The following is a 21661-nucleotide window of genomic DNA, read 5'->3' as shown; positions in this document are numbered from 1 at the left end:
GAATCACCTCGTCTAGTGTCTTATCCTGAGAATTAAATATAGCCTCTCTGAGCTTGGGTTTCAGTAGAGCATCCATGAAATGCCCTTTCGCCAATCTCTCTCGTACAGCATAGTCTAACTCTGGATAAGCTAAGGAAGTTAATTCTCTGATGTTTTGCCCTAGCTCTTTGAGTGTTTCGCCCTCACGTCTCTGCCTTTGCTTAAGCTCCAGCAAATGATTTTCGGCTTGTCCGTAATCCGAAAACCTGTTAGCCAGCTTTTTCTTCAGATCATTGAAGCTCATTCTCTGTTTCTGTTCCCGCAGCAATCTCAAAGCCTGCCCTCTCAAACATGATGCCAGAATTTTTCCTGCTTCTTCATCATTCCAGCCGTTCACTGCACGGCAGGATTCAAAGTGCTCGCAGTAGTCGATCCATGAGGTAGACCCATCATATCTGTCAGGCGTAATAGAGATGCCTCTATTCCTTGGTATAGCTGCATGCAATGACTCATCCTTCCGATGTAGCCTCTTTATCCGTTGCTCTTTACTTACTTTCACTGCCTTGCTTGACAGTGAAGAAGTCTGGATCCCTTCTGTATTCAAGGATTCTTCTTGTGACTTTAGTTGTACTTCATCCGAACTTGACGTCACATTACTGGACATTTGCGTGTTGGTACGCCTTTTATGTTTCTTCTTCTTCGACCTTCCGTCGGTAGCCTTTATGTTTGAGAACCCTTGTAATAGCTCCTCAATCCTTGCATTAATTGCCGATATCTGCTGCCTCAATTCGGCGATTTCCATCAAAGCCGTCGCCTTCTGCTTTTTCATACTTGTTGAACGATGTACTCCAGAGTTAATGGAAACTGATTCATCTCTCGAAGTAGAATCACTGCCATCTGTTCCAGTTTTCCTCTCGTCCTCCATCCCACTTCTGACACCAAACGTGTTACGGCCCTCCATCCTAGAACGGGTCCTGGATGCTGGAGGACTGGCCTGTCCCTTGCCTCTATTACCGTCATCTGACGAAGAATTTGCCATCCTGAATAATGCGAGCGGTTTCTATTTGGCTTGTAGTTTAGAGGCCCTGACGTGGCTCCGTTTTCCCAAAATATATGAGTGTGGAGATGAGAGGTGTTTTGGATAGCTGGACGTGTATTCTCTATGAGAGGATTATATTACATCAGTCTATGGAGACTCAACTAATTACACGTTAAGAAACGATGGATTGTTTAACTGTATACTTTATTAATACAAACATAAGTCAACTTCTCCAACACGTTATCATAGTTAACACCGACACCAATTATCTGTATTAATCTCAACAAGTAGTAAAGGCAGGGATTGCCTTTTGTAGGAACTCTATTTCTCGCTTCCAATCCTTTTCCTTACTTTAGCTCAGCTGGAGCAAAGCGGAGAGTTCGCTATCTGACTAAGACGAGAGCCAGCGTCGAAGTGGCGAATGCTGTGCTCGATACCGCAATTTATAGCATCTGAGACGCTCTGAGAGCTGCTTTACGCATGGTGCGTCCGTAATCGCGCTCTGAGCCCTTACGCCCCAAAAGCTTACTGCCCTCTACGTTTTCTGCAAGATAACTACCTGTAACGGGCTGGTCCGTTACAATATGTATAACAGAGAATACAACCATATAAATCAATCAATAAAGTGGGGGATCTACTAAAAAGGAAAGCATGTATTATGTAGGACCCGGTTCATAGGTTTGTGTATAAATAAGGGTATCTGAATTAACATATTTAAAAAAACATATGATTACACGAGACACATTTTAATAAACTTAAACAATTGAAAATCGTAAACAATTGAAAAAAAGGAAGAGGTCTGTGCTTTCCTCAGCATAAACAAGAGGTTTTAATTTGATTTAGTGCAATAATGACAGGGTAAATACTTGTTATTCCTTTATATTTAAATTCGACATTTATTCAGTTTTCCATTTATATCAAGTTAGATTTTTATCGAGTGATCGAATAATTTTTTCGAGTAATTCGCTCTCTGGCTGCAAATACGTTATGTACGGTTTCGTTACATAACCTGACTTACTATCTCATTCATCCATTGTATAATATGATCTAATTGTCGCCTGTTACAGGCAACATACATGTTTTCAATAGGGACTTTTAGATTTGCCTGTCGACAGCTTTGACTGCAACGTGTGACGTCATGTTAAGGCACTGCGCATGCGTCACGTCGTCTCAGTCAGCGATCGAGAATACGTCAACCTTGATTTTCCTAAATCTAGTACGGTACTAGTATATGCCGCGTTCGCATAAAATATACAGTTCCTCAGGTAGACAAAGGAACGTCCCTTCCCTGCTATTATGTAAATATGTGTAGAACAGGTGTCACATGCATATTCACCAGTTCTACACATTTTTACATAAGAGCAGTGGATGGATGTTCTTTCGTCTACCACAGCAATAGGACATTTTCGTAATGAACCAAATTTAATGCATACGTCTTTGTGAAGTGCCACAATACAAATTATTTCCTTCACCTGATAAGAATAATAGTATTTCAATAGACAGAATCCGAACTGCATACATTAGTTGTTGTCAGGTTGGACAATATTATGGCTTGACCTACCTAGCAATACCTAATGCAGTTGCATTCTGACTATTGAAATACTATTATTCCTATCAGGTGAATTAAATAATTTGTATTGAGGCACTTCATAAAAACTTATGCATTAAATTTGGTTACATTACGAAAATGGCCTATTGTTGAGGGTAGAATGAGGAACTGTATATTTTGTCCTCTTTCTTTGTACGTCATGTTCAATCATAGTGTTACTTCCTGCATGCATGTATATTGTCGAGTGCAATCTAAAAGATTTCTAATTGTAGTCAACATGGGCAGTTGAGTACGTTGACACGTATGATCAGTCGGCATTCGTCGTGTTCTCGTCCACTCAATCTAAAAGTCCCTAATGTAAAACGGGTCTCACCTACATCACACATAAACACATTTAGACACTTCCCTTTAGATATATTTCGTATATCAATAACTAATCAACCAAATGCTCCCAAATTCCGTTTCGATATTAGTTATGAGTATGACCATGCAGACAAGCAAATTTTATAATAACACGATGTTTATGGGAATTCTCCTTCAATATGCAAATGATGTTCAAATTGCATGTCTGTTACGATCAACTTTAATCAGACATTTTTGTTTGTCAAAGATCATTCCATGACTTCTAATGAGGAACGCCTTTTAGGGTGACATTTGTTACAGCTGAGAGCTGACAGGTATGAGCTAAGAGTTTCACAAAACTTGTCATCACTGACCAATTACAGTTGTTGTTATAAGCTGCTGAAATCGTTGCTTCTGATTGGTTATCAGCAGATTTGTCACTGATTTTTGTAATTTGTCATTGTAAAAAGGCTTTGTGAAACTCCCCCCTGGTGATCGTTCCTTCGTCATTTAACTTAGATCTATCCGCTGCAGATCACTGGATTCGTAAAATATGAAAAATATCAAATCTAGGTTTATGTGCGTCATATGACGCGTTTTGACGCGTTTCAGACCAAGGTTTGTCTAAACATTGGTCTCAAACGCGTCGAAACGCGTCATATGACGCACATAAACCTAGGTTTGTCGGCAAACCTCCTTTGTGAATTTGGGTATTATGTTCAGCCAGCCCTACGCTATGAACAGCATGGTCACGATCTTTTTTTGGTGATAAATACTTTAGGATAAATCTTAGAACGAATGTAGTTTTCTGTAATTTAGCTTCCTGCAAAGTTGTTCACGTTTATACGTCAAGTTTTCTAGCGCTGATTTAGAGAAACATATGTAGGCTTGGACATTTCGTGTGGTTCTGTTCGAAGGGAAGCTGATGAAATAGTAAGGAACTTTTTTGCCACGAGACTTTTAGCTTTAGGGCCTATGTCGGGTAGCAGGGCCGCGGCAAGTTCGGCCCCACATTGATCCACCACTGATTACATTGTCCTGACTGTGTTCCTCGTCTATATAGTCGTCTTTCGTAATTCCGATGAAATCTTCGTTATTTTGTCAATGCAGTCGTAATTAAACGATTCCATTTTAATAAATGGGGCCTTACAGAAGGTAAAGCCAGTAGTGCACGTCATTTGTCCCATAGGCATTCATGCATCCTCTTTCTATTGACATGTCGTTGATATTGCAAGTTCATCGTCAATTTTCGAAATACAGGCGTATACTGCTTTTATTTTTGAAACCGACTGTAGCCCGAATGTCGGTTTCTTATTTAGGTTCCTGCCAAGCTTTTGATATCTATACGACTTTTGTCTAGTGTTCGTTTAGATGAACATGTAGATATTTCATCAAAACCGGTTTGAAGAGAAGCTGAAGGGAATATGAAGTACATGTACTTTGCGACGAGAAAGGGTGCTGTGGGAAATACAGTAGAAGAATCGTCTATTCTGTGTAGCCTACACACTGAATAAAGTTAAAACAACGTGAATCTAACTTTAACTTAATCATCGACTCGAAAAGCAACTTTGGCGGACGTTTGTACGCAGGAGAATGATCTCTCGTTTGCTGCAAAGTTGTGGAAGAGCTTTATACCTCTTTGGAAGTCAGCTTCAACTGTCTAGTTCAAGGAATTTTTGAAGCCCTTTCCATTTTGCTAGACAACACTGGAATGTTTTGGCCAACTTGGACCTGTTTAAGTGATATCCTGTTTTGGTGACCATATCGTGTGACGCGATATAAGCAGCGCTTTCTTATTGCAAAGTAAAAGGGGCGTCAGGCCTAAATCAAATAATTATTTTTTTGATTGGATTGGATTACTCATACTTCTGTTTTAAGGGTGAAATGTCTATTATTGCAAGCTTCAATTCATGGTCTTGGGGCTACTGGATTGTTGTTAGCAGATTCGTGGTATTTTTTATTGAAGCTGGCATCGCGAAATCTTTTGGTGTTTTTATTCCTACAATGGTCGAGCGTCTGGAGTCAGATTATGCTACTGTCGGATTTATATGTAGCTTGCCTGCAACATTTATGTGCCTCGGATGTAAGTAAAATGTAATATATACAAACTGTTGGTATTAGTAGTGCAAGTGGTAGATAGCATTATATGTAGAATTAATGATGGTAACGAGAATTATAATACTATGTATGATCATCATAATCTCTATCATCTTCATAACAAAAATCATATTTATAATTATACTAATAATATTGATAATAATAATAATAATATAAACAATCATAATTAAGGTAATAACATGATACAAACGATGATTATACAACAACTGCAACAACTACAATAATAATCGTGATAATAACAATCATCACCATAATACTCATCGTCATCATTAGTCAACAATGGTAAAAATGGTTATTGCAAGTAAGAGAAAACATGACGCATTTTGTTTGTAATTCTCTAACTACAAAGTTCCCACTAACTTTACCTGGGTAGACAGTGGCGAATGAAAATATATATCTTGCCAAAGAACATTACCTGGGGTAATGCAGGGGTAGGAGCTGCACCCCCCGTCCTCACCCCCATTCCTCTCTCTCTCTCTCTCTGTTCTCGTCGTCATCCTTCTCCTCCTTCTTGAATGAAATTCCTAATTTAAGTATTCGTCACCTCATATTCGGGAAGCAATATGGTAATCATGTTTTCATGTAAATATAAATTTGACATTTACATCTAAAAAAAAAGTGGATTCTAAAAACAGTGTTTACTTTTAAACGTGATTACCTAATCTTTTTAGTTGTAATCTTTGATTTAGTATCTTTTCTTATTTTTTGTCAACATATTAGGTCCGTTTGTAACACTTGTTTTGCCGAAGATCAACCATCGTTTTGTCGCTATGTTAGGTGGAGGGTTGTGTGGATTATGTATAATTGCCAGCGCTTTCTTCAAAAACTCAGTTGCCGTTGGAATCTTTCTCGCTTCATCAGGTAAGCTAAATATTTGTAACTTAGCTACGTAATCGAAAATATCAAAATGTAGCTTATTTTGTGCCCTGCATAGTAGGTATATGCGTACAATTTTGTGCATTCGATTAAGAGTTATATTGAGAGATAAGAGGGAAACTTCGATTTCTTTAGATTGACTAATTGGAACTATTGTTAATCTCTGTTATACAATGAAATCTCAACAGTATTTGTTGCCTTTTGATCATGTATTTGATTATCATATCGCCAGTTATATATATTCATAAATATTCCGAGCTACTACTTTCTTTCAATTATATGTATACATATTCTAAACAACTGACAGCGTTTTAAAATATAACAACTAGTGATTTGGAGGTAATTTTTGCACTTGTCCCCCCCCCCCAAAAAAAACAACCAAAAACGTGGAGGGGGGGGGGGGGGGGGCAAAACGCATTTTTGTCCCCCAACAACAAAAAAAGCCTCCCTCCCCCAAAAAAAACAACAACAAAAAAACAAAACAAAACAAAAGGAGTAAAGATGGCTTGTATTTTTGACTAAAAAGAACCAAAAAAAAAAAAAAACACCCTGAATTGAATCATATAATATATTCCATTCAAAGAAAATGAAAGTTAACAGGAATTGAATTTCCTAAACATTCCGCATGCCACATATTTTTATCAAAAAAGGTTTTGATAAAAGCGATACGCGCATATCGTGGAAATATTGTGAGAGGATGGGAAAGCGTGTGTGTTTTTTACCATAGCGGTGACAAGACATGAGCCTCTGAAAGCTGGCGTACTGATTAGGGGGGGGGGGGGGCGATTTCTAATTCGATACTAGTGATTTAGAAAATTTACAAATTTTGCTGAAATGACATGATTTTCCGATATTTGTATGCATTTGTTGGAAAATTTGAAATTCCCAAATTTACAGTCGGGCGAAAAATATGCGAATTTAGAAGCCTTCATATCCCCCATTTGGCTCAACCCCCCCCCCCCCCTCACTTATTGAAAAAATATGTTACAGAGAAAAAGAAAGAAAGAGAAAGAGAAACAATAAGTGACCTGCCAATGTCACAAATGAGGTATCAAAATATGCTCATCTGACCGTAATTAAATGCCTAAAACCCCTGAGCTTGCGGGGGCTACGCCCCCTCGACCCTAAAATGGCTCTAAGTGGGCCCCTGGATGCTCATCTGACCGTAATTTAATATCTAAAACCTCTGAGTTTCCGGGGGATCTGCCCCCTGGACCCAATCAAGGGTCCTAAAGAAGGCCCCTGGATGTTTATCTGACCTTTATTAAATATTTAAAAACCCGAACTTCCGGGGGCTCTGCCTCCTGGACCCCCCCCCCCGCCAATTAGTGACCTGCCAATGTCACAAATAAGGTATCTAAATATGCTTATCTGACCGTAATTGAATGCCTAAAATACCTGAGCTCCTGAGGGCTTAGCCCCTTGACACCCTGCCGGGGCTCAGGCCCTAGACCCCACGCAAATTTACGCTTGCTCCGCTATTCCTAATCGTTAATACTCCACTTTGAAAAACGTTCCGTGGGGCCTGCATGTAACATGTAAGAGTAGTGGTGATGTTAATTTTGTTCTCCTCCCCCCCCCCCCCCCCCACTTCCAAAAGTTTTTGCTCATTATACGCCACTGACCCTGGAAGGTGGGCCCCCTGGCATGTTTGCCCCTCCCCCACTCCCAAACTGCTTCTGGCGCGCCTGGTTGTAGCAGTATCATTACTACAAGACAAGACTCTGACTTGAGAGCAGCATTGAATGTAAGCTGAAAGGACCATAGTTATAGGAAATGTAGAGTTGTATTTAGACACAACGCCATAAACTGAGAGAACGCCGCCTTCGTTTCAGTGGTCATTGCTGGAGGAGCAAGGGTGAAATGATTTCACAAATGCTCTTCTGCCAGCCTTCAAATGACAAACGTGCCAGAGGTTGAACAGCAGTTCAAAAAAGGATCAAAAGGATCTATTATCTATTAACTCATAGCCTGTCATGAGGCTGCATGCCTGCTATCGCTATGCTACCTATTGAGTGTCATGTGCGTGCAAGGGCGCTTTCGAAATAGCAGTTATTGTTCATGCTCATTGGACTGTGCTGTGTGTTTTGCACTCGCCATTCATAGAACCATTGCGTTAATCAGATTATCTCCAAAACAACCTGGCACGGGGGGATTTTGAGCTTGGCACACGCTAGGAACATGACGGACAAAGAAAAAGGACAAAATATACAGCTCCTCAGGTAGACAAAGGAACATCCCTTCACTGTTATTATGTAAAAATGTGTAGAACAGGTGAATATGCATGTGACACTTGTTCTACACATTTTTACATAATAGCAGTGAAGGGATGTTCCTTTGTCTACCTGAGGAACTGTATATTTTGTCCTCTCTCTTTGTCCGTCATGTTTAAAGTGACACTGTGGCATGAAAAGAGTTAAAACTGATATTCTAAGCAAATAGATGTCCCTTAATTTGGTACCTACGGCAAGCATTTATTATTTATAAGTTTTTCAATTGCATAGTATATCACAACGAAATTCTGGCTACTCGAAATTGAAATGTCGAAATATCCGCCTCTCTTTGCATAGAATATCAGTCACGGCGCTGGTCTACTATATAATGACGTAACGTCCGGGAAAGAGCATATTCACGTACCCGGATGTTCCATAGAAAGCATGTGCAAAGAGAAACGATTTTCTGCTTATTTTTGTTTTGTTTCAAAGGCTGAAAAGTCTAATAAATCATAAGTCTATGTACAATTCTTCACCTCCCCCTAATATTTCATAGTATTAATATTAATTCCCCTTTAAAAAGTATGACATATACATGCCAACGATGTGCTATTAGTCGACATTTCATCATGTAATTTTTGTTTTGGTGTTGAAATCGGCCCAGGCACGGGGTGAACAGTACCATACAGCGATCTCCTGATGGTTTCTACTTCCTTTTTCGCATGTCTTTCGCCTTCCTTGGCCCTGAAGATCCTTCATCTTCTTCCATGCTGTGCATTACGAAACCGGTAGTCAGGAGCAAGTCTTTGTTAGTTTTTTTTTTTTAGCTGGTAACGTCGCTTTCATTCTCTTGCAATTGCCGATAAATATATAACTAGCGCACGTACGTTCCATCACAAGCAAGCCGCGCCTAGAGCAGCGGCCTCGTCTTACCTCCCGATTCTGCTCTCATCACGAACGTTCATGCAAGAGCCGCATCACTCGCGGGTGAATATCGTTCGATCACTAGACGTTGTCAAAATATAGAGGAAGCGTGCTTGCATGATCTCGTTGAAGTTTGATATTTCACAACATAACATGTTTAACTTGTACTGTATCCTTTTTTAAGGCAGTTACACACATCTAGGATAAGTACTATCATAGTTCCAGGCCTATTTGTTTTACAAAACTGCTCCTAGTTATCTGATGACAAGATAATGCATCATTCCGCCTATTCATAAGTGAATTTGTTAACCTTGTTTCCCAAGCAGTTAGCTCGTCTTAAATCTCTACCAAAAAGGTGAATACGAGGATATAAAAAAGAAACCAGCGACTGAAAAATGTTGCTTCGATATTCTTCATTCAAATGAAAACAGAAAATCCATCAAATATACTCATTAACAACAACAAATCTAAGCTCTGACAGGATAGCATTTACGTAGGAATATCACTGCCATTCACTCTCACTGAGCCCATGAGTCCCGTTCGTGACGTCACGGATAGAGGCCCGACTCTACATGCACTTCCGGGTTTCAGACTTAGATAGTTTGGTAGAGTTTACTCGCATAAGTTCACCATTCTAAACTTGTTCTTGTCAGTTGGACACCATTTAGTGTTAATTTGGGGTTAACAACTTTCTATTGATGTAATTATCTCAATATTTGGGATTCTCTTAGAATATCAACTTTAAGGCCAGGCCACTCCTAAAGAACATTGAGACTAGAACTGAATGGAAATTGGGGAAGGTGGGGGGGGGGGGATACGCTTCATCTTTAGCAGTAGTCATTATTATCATTTTAATGTTTTTTTTGTATCTCTGCAGGTGTTGGCTTGTCAATGACCTTCATGCCCACAGTGATTGCACTGAACGATTTCTTCAGAGAAAAGTTTGTTTTGGTGAACACAATCACGTTGTACGGCTACACCGCTGGATCCATGCTGCTCCCCATTGTAATGGAAAGGTCATTCGAAGCTTATGGTTATGTAGGGGCGTTTATTATCCTTGGCGGTATCACTTTTAACCTTGTCGCTTGCGGTGCAACAATACGCAAGGCGCCAAGAAACGCAGCTGTAAATAAAGGCAAAAGTCATGTTAAGGTGAATGAGAAACGGAAGTGTCTCTTTGAAGGAGAATCCTCAAAACAAACAGAAAGCATCAGTTATCATAATGAGGAGGAGGAGGAAAATGAAATAAAGGAGGAGGAGGAGGAGCAAGAGGAAGAGAGTAGTGAAGATTGTGTCTTGGAGGAAAGGCATTTGATTCAAACCGAGAGACGTAACATAAGTAAGCAGGAAACATCACCGAATGATCGCTTATCTCGGAAAAGCTCCGTCTTTCAAACCGGCAAACGGTCATGTGGTTTATTAAACGAACCACTTTATCTCTTCACCATCCCGATTCATTTCTTGATAATTTTCTCCATTTATGCGTGGATGCTGTTTCTGGTCCCCCACGCTGAACACCTGGGAATCCCTCCTTCCAAAGCAGTCTTTCTCTCCACAATTGGCGGCATAGGTGGCATCATCAGTCGGACTATCTTCATTATCCTCGTCGACAAAGGCATCAATGTCTATGTCGTCTACATCGCTATAGGTCTCATCGGAACGGCATCATTTCTGCTGGACTTCATCAGTTCTGCTTACGCGGTGCGTGCTACCTTGGCTTTTGTCCAAGGTTTCTCCTTCTTCATCGAGGATGCTATTATGGCCACTTTATTCAAAGATGCAGTCTTTGATGATCGGAATTTTAACATGGCCGTGGCTGTCAGTCAATTGGCGCAAGGACTAGGGGCGATAAGTGCAGGAACATTTACAGGTGCGTAATTCATTGCCAATTTCTTCTTTTCGAACATGAAGAGCCTTTGACAAATCCATTTATCCAACACCCCATTGTATGTATTGACATTATAAATTATTTTTCGGGTTATGGACAGACAACATCAATTCTTGGATGGATTGCTTTTCAAAAGCGATAATCTGAAGACAGTAGTATAAATATCGATAAACATGTTTCTCAAGTTCAATGTCCTTGTCGCCCCACGGCATCTAAGTTATAGCTAGATCATTTAGTTAGGCCTATACCCACACATTTCAACAAAAACGACGCACGAGTCTAGTCTAATTACCTTACCTTGATTTTATAAAAGGTCTTGGTAAACATGCGATCAGATTGATATTTCTTAAAGGCCCACTGCACTACTTGTAGCTACTTGCGCCCTCTATATAACAAACAATGCCTAATCGGCGACCATTGGTCCCCATGATCCTCTTTTTCTTATGTTAACTGAGAGCTGAGTTGATGAGATAACCACCTGTCCAGTGACCTTGCAGGGCAGTCTAATCCCTCCTGTAAACTACGGCAGATAAGCTTTAAATCCATGTGTAGAAGAATTGTTCCGTCACTATTTTTCAGTCAACATGCAAATTGTATCGCGCTATGACTTTCGTGAGTTTTAGGTAACGAGATTTAGCTATCTATGGCACTTTATGCGTGTCATAGCTAGTTGAGAGAAAAGGTGTAGTCAGGCAATTCATGTAGCCTCGAACAGTTCGAACCCTTTAAGAAATATGTACCTGGGAGGAAACTTATGTATGTCTGCTTAGGTTATGGTCAAAACTGTGTCTTAGTATGCCTTGCAATTTTAACATAACAAATCATTGACAAATACTTATAATTCTGGTATGATCATTTCCTAGGTTACCTGTTTGATGTCACCCAGTCATTCACGAAGGTGTTCATCATTGTCGGCTTCATCCATGTCGTCATGGTCGTTCATCTCTTCATCGTATCGATCCTTATCAAGAGACGACGACAAGATGCCAGCTCTGATTTTGACCACTGAGGATTTAGAAGAGGCAGAAATGTACCCCCTATACCGAACAACCGAGTAATATCATGCCATTAGTTACTAATGGCTAATAGTAACGACTAACTGTTTTTCCCATGATTCTAAACTATCTATTTTGATTGCTTTTAGTATACATATTTAAAAGGATACTGGTTATTGGAAATGTATGAGTCGAGAGTATAACCTCTGATTACTTCCAAACTTTAACTCAGGGTTTCTATACCTGGCCATGTTATTGGAACATCTATGTTCCAATTTAAGAGTATGTATATGGACCGAGATGAATTTGACGAATTTGACGATTCACATGTAAGATACACATGTAGTTTACTAACCAAGCCAAAAATTGTTTCGCCTCATTAATAAATCGGATATAATGAGTAGGTAAACTGATTATGAAAAACCTTTTGTACGCACAGGTACAGCTAGTGCCGCTCCCTTCTTCATGCATGAGTTACCTATTTGCTTGACCGAAAAGTCGGGGCAAATTTACCAACCGCGTTGACAGGTACGATTGCATCTGAGAAAGGGCAGGGCAAGCGCCATTGGAACTGTGCGGGGTGTATTTTTTCTTTACACGACAGTCTGTGAATTTACGGTTTTAATTTCAATAAACGCGCTCGCCAAGAGTCTAGCTAGCTAGCTTACCCTACGCATGCGCACATGGTAATCATTAGAGATAGTGATAGAGTTATAATAATCATGCAAACCCTTTTATAAACCCATAGCTAGATCAATCGGGAAGGACAGTGTCATGCAATCTTGTTGGTTCGAATCTCAGTATTTATTCATTTCTATTTTTGGCCTTTATAAATGGTGAGACAAATCAATAACTAATTAAAGTCCAATTGTTTGTGTTCTCTTTTTAAGCTTTTGTAGCTAAACTAGATAGCTAGCTAGACTCTTCGTGAGCGCGTATATTGAAATTTAAGCCGTAAAATCACAGGCTGTCGTGTAAAAAAAAATACGCGTGCGGGGGGTAGCGGTTGTCAAGCTGATTTGTTATTGTAAATTTAGTTAACAGATGTATTTGTATAATTTAGTTAAGAATGAAAAAACGAAGACAAATATAGAAAGTATATAACTAATTATCAATTCAGAGAGAGAGAGAGAGGGGAAAATGATAATATTAAAGTCATTGGTAAAAGTAATCGATTATGACTATTATAAGGAAAGAGGAAGAAGAGACCGCGTTTTTGATGGGTCTTGTTGGTTGGGGCCAGTATTCATTCGCTGAGTTTATTTAGTCCCCCCTCCCCAAACTGAATCCTTTGTTTACTTTTATAAAATGAGTCAGGCACGGAGAATGTGTATCATGTATAATTTATGTTGGAAATACTTATTACTTTTAGTTAAACTGTATGTACATTATAGTAAGTAAGATTTTTTTTTTTTTTAAGTAGATGAATATGTATGGCCTTGGTCAAGAGTGAGGGGTGGATACTTGGAGATGATCATACAGAAGATGTCAGTAAGAGGAGGGTCAGGAAGTCTCGAGTGTAGGAGATAATTCCAGTGAATTTACTATATTTCCAAGGTATGTTAATATATACTCATATGTGATTTAGCATACGTTTGAAATTTTAAACAGTGACAATGTTTTGCCCATACATTGCACGCTAGCTGCACGCACAACAGATTTTTCTCCATGACTGCGAGTTCGCTGTGATATAGAATGTTTGACTCTTTGAATAGATACTTTTATTTTGTATATATAATGAGATGTGATATAGCAGTAGATTATCTAAAGGAATTCTGTCATTATATGAGAGGTATCTGTCTTATTATTCAAGTGGTTTTAGTATTTAATTGTGGAATTATACTGAGTAATTTAGTTAGAGGGTGCATAGTCGAAGCACATTGTTGCAAGTTAGTGTGGCTTTATTTCAGAGTTTGCATACTAAGCGGATGATGACTAGTCTATGTGTAGCTTTTGGTAAGAATCAGTTCGTTAGTATTGTAGGTCATATATTATTGATATTAACAACTTTGTTATATAATAATAATACCATCAATAGAGATACATTTTGGTCCGGTTTAGAAAAGGATATATTATCGCAGGAAGATTTAGCAAAATGACCATACTAGATAATTGATATGGTTTTAGGACACCTACCCCCTGGACATCCACCCCCGGATAACCACCCCAATCAACTACCCCCTAGGACGACTACCCCCTAAGACAACTTACCCTAGACAACTTCCCCTTAGGAAAACTTCCCCCTAGGACAACTACCCCCGAACAACTACCCCTAGCACAACTACCTCCCGGACAACTATCCTAGGGGAAGTTGTCCGGGGGTAGTTTTCCTATGGGGTAGTTGACCAGGAGGTAGTCGCCCTAGAGGGTGGTTGCCGTATGAGATGTATGTCCTAGGGCACGGGTGGCCAACCCGCGGCCGGCGAGTTCTTCTGGTGCGGCCCGTGGAGCATCGAATAAGTAATTATAAAAATAGCTCATGAATGAAATGCGGCCTGCCAGCAGCGATTAAGTAGAGTAAAACATATACACACAGCTACCTCTATGTCCATTATTTGTTTTCATCATTCACAACATATTGTCTCGTTAGTGGTTGATACAAAACTCCTCAAATTCTCTCTCATTACATTACACGACATGAACATCACTCGCCTTATTAATTTCAGTTTGAAATTTCCGCACGCAGTAACGTTTGTAAAATATACAAATGTTGTGAATGGAGACATATGTTTGGAATGCCATACTTGAAACTTACAACCCTTTTCTCCTGTCGTTGAGTTTTCTCATGAATCTTAATCAAAACTGGATAGTCCCCTTCTATTTACAACGCGTTCAATGAAGTGTGCAATGTACAACTAATACAGTTACGATATTCTTTCTGCTGTGCCCTTGATTGTGTTTGAAATAATAACCAACATGGCGTCGACTTCGAGACCTGCGAAGAAAAGGATATTTTCTGATGAAGGTAGAAACTTTAAATCGAATTGGTCTCTGAAGTATTTCTTCAATAAAGAGAAAGGTAAACCACTTTGCCTCAATTGAGTGTGAATGTAATGAAGGTTAATCACACGAAAAAAGTCAGCCTGATTTTTTTCACTAATTTTGTGGTTTGCTCTTTTTGTTTTTGAAAAGTTGCGGGTGTGTACATGTATTGCATGTGTGTGTGTGTGTGGGGGGGGGGGGGGGGTGGGGTTGAAGACTACCTACGGCCCGCCAAATTATGACAATCGTTAGCTGTGGCCCGCGAGCTTTAAATGGTTGGCGACCTGTGTCCTAGGGGGTAGTTGACTAGGGTGGTTATCCGGGGTCGATGTCCAGGATGTAGGTGTCCGGATACGAATTGATATGTGTGTCTGAAATTTTAGGCGGTCAGCAGTAAGAGACCTCTGTTGAGTGACTTCTAGCAGGTATGATTTGTTGAGTTTGATTACAGCTGGGGACACCCGAGGTATGATTTGGTCTGTTTGTAAATATGACGATTGAAGACAATGATCATATTGATTGTGAACGCGCCAATAAAGGAAACGTTGAAACAACTTGTTGTTCTTATTTCTCTTTATTCTGTTCTTTAGTAACAAGTCATCTTCAAGTCGCTCATCAATCAGCGAATCAGTGATTAGCTAATCAGCAATCCAGCAATTCCGTACTTAGCGAATCATCATCATTTAGCGATTCAGCAATCCAATTAGCGGTTCACTGTAAACAACAAAGTAACAAAGCATTATAAATATATGCATCATATAAACAAAATTAAATGCATGTAACCCTGTCTACTTTACAGTGAATCTTGTAAATACTCTTGACATATAAACGTGATGTTTATATACGAAATAAACTCCAAAAGGAATGTAACTATCCAGCTATACAGTGTATTCATTTATGTCTCTGCTTGATATATATATTTTCATAAATTCCTGTGCTTAGAATGTGCCTGTAATGCACGGTATTCTACAGATACGGCTTCATAATGCCCCCTTAATTAAGCAATTACAAGGTAGTCTATGTGATTCCAGACCCTATACAACTGACATCAATAATATTCCCTCAAAAAACGGTTCTACTCACTCCTTTTAATGATAATTAACCTCTTTTAACTCTTACAAGCTGTGCAAGTCGCTATAACATATCATACTTATTAAATCATGCACCATCTTAGAGCTTGTTTATATGAATAAACCCCTTTATGCAAGACACATACCTGGGTGCAATTGCAACCACTCATATTCAAAGTCTGAACTTGTGTACGTTCATTATACACACACATGTATCCCATCCGTAAGCACTTATACTTTACGTGCTTTAACAACATTACAAACTGGCGAACTTTGCCTAAATTAACATAAACCTATTTACACAATGAAATCATTGACCTGGCTAATTTAACAACAAACAATCATTCTTCATTTATCTTGTGTCAAACTCACCAACTATTTGCTCCTTCCGGAGAACTTTCCTTTCAAATATTGGTAACAATCAAGACGCCTTGTTTTCTTATACACGGTATTTGCTGCACAAATTATCCCTTCGCCGTAGATGGCGCTTCACATATATTCCTGACGCTGGGTAATTTTTGGTTTTATAGAGATCGCATATTTCCAAACACCTTGATAAGACACCAAGGAGTACAGCTAAATCTAACATCAGTTGTTGTTCTGGCTAAAAATTAGTTGGATGAGTCAGTCAGGATGGCTAAGTTATATTGATTATGTTGTATAAGTATAAAACAGTTTAATTCATGTTTAGTGTATTGATGTTAACAAATTACGATATAATAAGCATGTGTTCATGTGGTAGCTTCCATTTAATGTACCTTTAAATATGTTTATAAAATAAATTAAGGATTAAGCGATTAAGTGAGTCGGATAGCAGATTGTTCAAAACTGAGATGGTGCTTAGAATGTGCCTGTAATGCACGGTATTCTACAGATACGGCTTCATAATGCCCCCTTAATTAAGCAATTACAAGGTAGTCTATGTGATTCCAGACCCTATACAACTGACATCAATAATATTTCCTCAAAAAACGGTTCTACTCACTCCTTTTAATGGTAATTAACCTCTTTTAACTCTTACAAGCTGTGCAAGTCGCTATAACAGTGGCGGATCCAGGGGGGGGGGGGCCCGGGGGCCCGGCCCCCCCCCCCCCTTGAGAAAAAAATCATGTAAAATCACGCGATTTTTACCTTTTTGGGGGGTTGGGCCCCCCCCTGGCGCTCAAGGGGGGGGGGGTGCAAATTGAATTTTTTGAGGATCAAAAAAAAAAATGTGCACCACCCCCCCCCCCCCCCCCCCCCCCCCCCCCCCCCCCCCCCCCCCCCCCCCCCCCCCCCCCCCCCCCCCCCCCCCCCCCCCCCCCCCCCCCCCCCCCCCCCCCCCCCCCCCCCCCCCCCCCCCCCCCCCCCCCACTGAGCGAGTTTTTGGCCGGCGCGTTTTTCAAATTTTCGGGAGCAAAAAAAAAAAAAAAAAAAAAAAAAAAAAAAAATTGTGCTCTGTACCAGCCCACCCCCCCCCCCCCCCACTGAGCGACTTTTCGGCCGGCGCGATTTTCAAATTTTCGGGAGCAAAAAAAAAAAAAAGTTGGGCCCCCTCCCCTAAGAAATCCTGGATCCGCGCCTGCGCTATAACATATCATACTTATTAAATCATGCACCATCTTAGAGCTTGTTTATATGAATAAACCCCTTTATGCAAGACACATACCTGGGTGCAATTGCAACCACTCATATTCAAAGTCTGAACTTGTGTACGTTCATTATACACACACATGTATCCCATCCGTAAGCACTTATACTTTACGTGCTTTAACAACATTACAAACTGGCGAACTTTGCCTAAATTAACATAAACCTATTTACACAATGAAATCATTGACCTGGCTAATTTAACAACAAACAATCATTCTTCATTTATCTTGTGTCAAACTCACCAACTATTTGCTCCTTCCGGAGAACTTTCCTTTCAAATATTGGTAACAATCAAGACGCCTTGTTTTCTTATACACGGTATTTGCTGCACAAATTATCCCTTCGCCGTAGATGGCGCTTCACATATATTCCTGACGCTGGGTAATTTTTGGTTTTATAGAGATCGCATATTTCCAAACACCTTGATAAGACACCAAGGAGTACAGCTAAATCTAACATCAGTTGTTGTTCTGGCTAAAAATTAGTTGGATGAGTCAGTCAGGATGGCTAAGTTATATTGATTATGTTGTATAAGTATAAAACAGTTTAATTCATGTTTAGTGTATTGATGTTAACAAATTACGATATAATAAGCATGTGTTCATGTGGTAGCTTCCATTTAATGTACCTTTAAATATGTTTATAAAATAAATTAAGGATTAAGCGATTAAGTGAGTCGGATAGCAGATTGTTCAAAACTGAGATGGTGTGTGCATGTTTGTTTACATGTGTTGATATATTGGTTGAACATATCGAACTTCAAAGAGGTTGATACAATCAATATAAGATGGTTCGATCATAATGGAGATAATAACTTACATTCACGATCAATGATCATTTTCTTACGGTGCACTGTTTTCCCTTTTGTTTTGTACTTTGCATGGGTATTATTTTCTGTTTCTCATCTATTTTAAAATGCCATTTTTTCTCCTTGTATATATCAAATCACGACCCACCCTCCTCCTATGTATATAGCCTGATTGATAGTATGGGTTCTGACGAAGTGCCAGCCCCCCCCCCCCCCCCCCCCAAAAAAAAAAAAAAAAAAAAAAAAAAAAAAAAGGCTAGACCACAACAGCAACAGTAGTAGCAGAAGTATGGTAAGCAGATTTAGTAGTAATTACGATAATAATAATTATAATAGGTTTTCCCGGCCAATTTCGTCAAAGCAGCGATCAATTTCACTAACGTGCATTCATGTTCGAGCGAATTTTCTTCACTGTTCCCCTGTTTCATTTTAACACTTTTTGCATTCAATTTCGTTTCGAGTCATCGAATTTTCTAAAAATGCACATTCAAATTAAAGCTTGGTTCAGTCAATTTGGAAATGCGTAAGCGTCATTCAATTTCGCCAATGTTGAGTGGAAGGAGAATTCTTTGGCGAATTGCGGTTTCATTTTCGTTTATGGGCAACCTCTTTCGCAATCGGGTCATTCAAATTAAAACTAGACCTCATAATCATTGGATAATGGCCCGGTCCCACTGGCCAACGGACACAAAAAGTATGCATAAAGGACACAGCGGACGAGCAAAATTTCGGAGGTGGCTCCATCCGTTTTCATCCGCTCCAGAAATGGACAAAATTTGCGAAAATTTGCGAAAACAGAACGGAAAATAACGGACGTAGGTAGTATGTAACGGGGATGTTAAACGGATGTTCATCGGAAGCCTAGCGGATGAAAGCGGATGGTGGATGACAGCTTTGAATACTTTATATACGAGATGCATACGCTTACATCCTTTCTATTTTCGTGCTACTAACGATGTATATACGTTCCATGTACCTGATCTTTCCTCCCTCTTTCCGTTTTCAGCTGCAGCGGATGTGAGTTGTGAGGATGCCCAGAGGATGCAGAGAGGATCAGCGGACGTTTAACGAATGATGACAGACATAAAACGTTTGTTGCTCGTATTTGTCGCGGATTTACATCTTACACGGCGGAAGTTCATCCGTTCTAAAAGTTTTGTGCAGCTCAAAACTTTTTGCGCGAATGAAATCTCAGTGGACGGATGCTCGACGGATAGAGCGTATGCAATACGTATGCAATGAGTACAGAACGGATGCATAACGTTTTCCAACGGATGGCAATATTGTTTTACGTTTTACATCCTCTTTGCATCCGTAAGTGCAGTGGGACCGGGCCTTGAGGCTCGATTTTTATTCGGATATTCACTTTTTCATGTTCATTTTGTTTCTTCTATGATCTTTTCTGAAATGATTTCACATTATACTACAATCTCCTTATTTGTCCGATATATTTATATTGCATTTAATGTTTTCTCTTTCTTTCGATCTTTATTTTTGTTGAACCATTTCTTAATACATGTTATTTTTGTAATGGTTTGTGTTGATTAATCTTGATTGAGTAGGTGATCTTTCATTCTTTTTATTTTACGTCTTTTTATTTATTGAACATTTTATTTTGTTTCCATCATGTCCATGTCTAAAGTTCAACTGTACCGCTGTCCAGGATCTGTGTATATATAGCTTGTGCTTAGAAGAGTAGTCACAAATTGTGCACCTTCTCTGGGAACAGTTACCTGTGTAATGACAGATATCTGCTAACAAATACACAGGTCATTCCTAAAAGTAAACTTATAGCATTACATTATTCAAACAGATTGAAGTATATTAAGTGACAAATTAACATCAAATGAAAATATCAATATGGAAATCGATGAAATATCTACCTTTTTATCTAAATTAACACTAGTAAATAGTCGTATGCATATAAACAACTTGGCAGGAACCTAACAAAGAAACCGACATTCGGGCTACAGTCGGTTTCAAAGTAAAAAGCATTATGCCTCTATTGCCAAAATTGACGATGAACTTGCAATATCAAAAGCATGCAAGCACATGTCAATATAAAGAGGATGCATGAATGACTGTGAAACAAATGATGTGCACTACTGGCTTCATCATTTCATATGTAAGGCCCCATTTATTCAAAATTGAATCGTTTGTTTACGACTGCATTGAAACAAAAATCGAAGGATTTATCGGAATTTCAAATGACGACTATACAGAAAGAGATGCATGAATGCCTATGGGACAAAATAATGATGTGCAGTATCATTCCCTATGCAAGATCTCGGAGCACGCCATTGTCACGTACGCACATTTTAATAGATTACCCAGGGAGCAAAACAGATTTGTGTGCCATGAAATGTTCAATTCCATTCAACCGATATAATCTTTTTGTCCATTACTCGACCAAAACATGAGAAAAGTCATACGTACAATGAACTTCAAATGACATTTGCAATACAACATATGAAATGAGACTTGTTCGTAATTACGCAATCTTATTTTTTTACACGTATTAAAATCATCAAATGATATAAAATATACAGGTCTAAGTATATCAGTATACCCCGGGAAAAATAGATTTGTGTGACATGGTTTGTTCAATTAAATTCAACTAAAATTATTTTATTTCCATTACTCAATCAAAACATAAGAAAATATTTACATCAAATGAACATCAAATGACACTTGCAATACAATTTATGAAATTAAAATTGTTCGTAATTACGCAATCTTACTTGTTAACACTTAATAAAATCATTAACGGATGCAATTTATATATATATAAGCATATCATAACTTAAGTCTAATTTAAATGAAAAGAGAAATGCAATTAAAAAGCAGAGTTTGTTTTTCCGTGGATTACAAGAAGAAAAAAAAAACGTATTTGATTAGTATATACATTAAAAAAGACAAATGCGACTGCGTGTCCTATATGCCTCCGCCCTAAATTCAGTATAATAAATGGATGAAATTACTCGTGATATATCACATTGCAAACAAACTCCTAAGCTTAGTAATCAAATGCCAATTGATGACTATGATCTTAACCTACTAGCCTCAATATGGAATTGGATCATTTTTCCATAGTAATACTGTTATCATATTTGAAGCTCAAACCTCAAGAAGTTCTTGACATATTGTGCTAATGAGGGTTATACATCATCAACACTTCATGACCTTTGACCCTTGACCTCTATGCGTTTCACGGAAAACAAATTGACAGTCAGTGAACACAAGGTG

General features: G+C 39.0%; 2 protein-coding genes across 2 annotated transcripts; both read left to right on the top strand.

The window, feature by feature from the left end:
* Positions 1-4913: 4913 nt before the first annotated feature.
* LOC115927678 (monocarboxylate transporter 12-B-like) lies at positions 4914-10374 on the top strand. The gene is made up of 4 exons (XM_030993840.1): positions 4914-4992; positions 5748-5888; positions 9918-10165; positions 10369-10374. Exons 1-4 carry the CDS (start codon positions 4914-4916, stop codon positions 10372-10374), a joined length of 474 nt encoding a protein of 157 aa, XP_030849700.1.
* On the top strand, positions 10126-14682 carry LOC115927373 (uncharacterized transporter YybO-like). Its single transcript, XM_030993159.1, has 2 exons — positions 10126-10910; positions 11792-14682. The coding sequence occupies exons 1-2, from the start codon at positions 10529-10531 to the stop codon at positions 11935-11937; spliced, it is 528 nt and encodes a 175-aa protein (XP_030849019.1). The 5' UTR covers positions 10126-10528; the 3' UTR covers positions 11938-14682.
* The last annotated feature ends 6979 nt before the right edge of the window (positions 14683-21661 follow it).

Source organism: Strongylocentrotus purpuratus, unplaced genomic scaffold (genome assembly GCF_000002235.5).
Source record: "Strongylocentrotus purpuratus isolate Spur 01 unplaced genomic scaffold, Spur_5.0 spur5_scaffold_20, whole genome shotgun sequence".
NCBI classification, from domain to species: Eukaryota; Metazoa; Echinodermata; class Echinoidea; order Camarodonta; family Strongylocentrotidae; genus Strongylocentrotus; species Strongylocentrotus purpuratus.
Note: the sequence above shows the minus strand (reverse complement) of the source record. Positions and strands in the feature narration are given on the sequence as shown.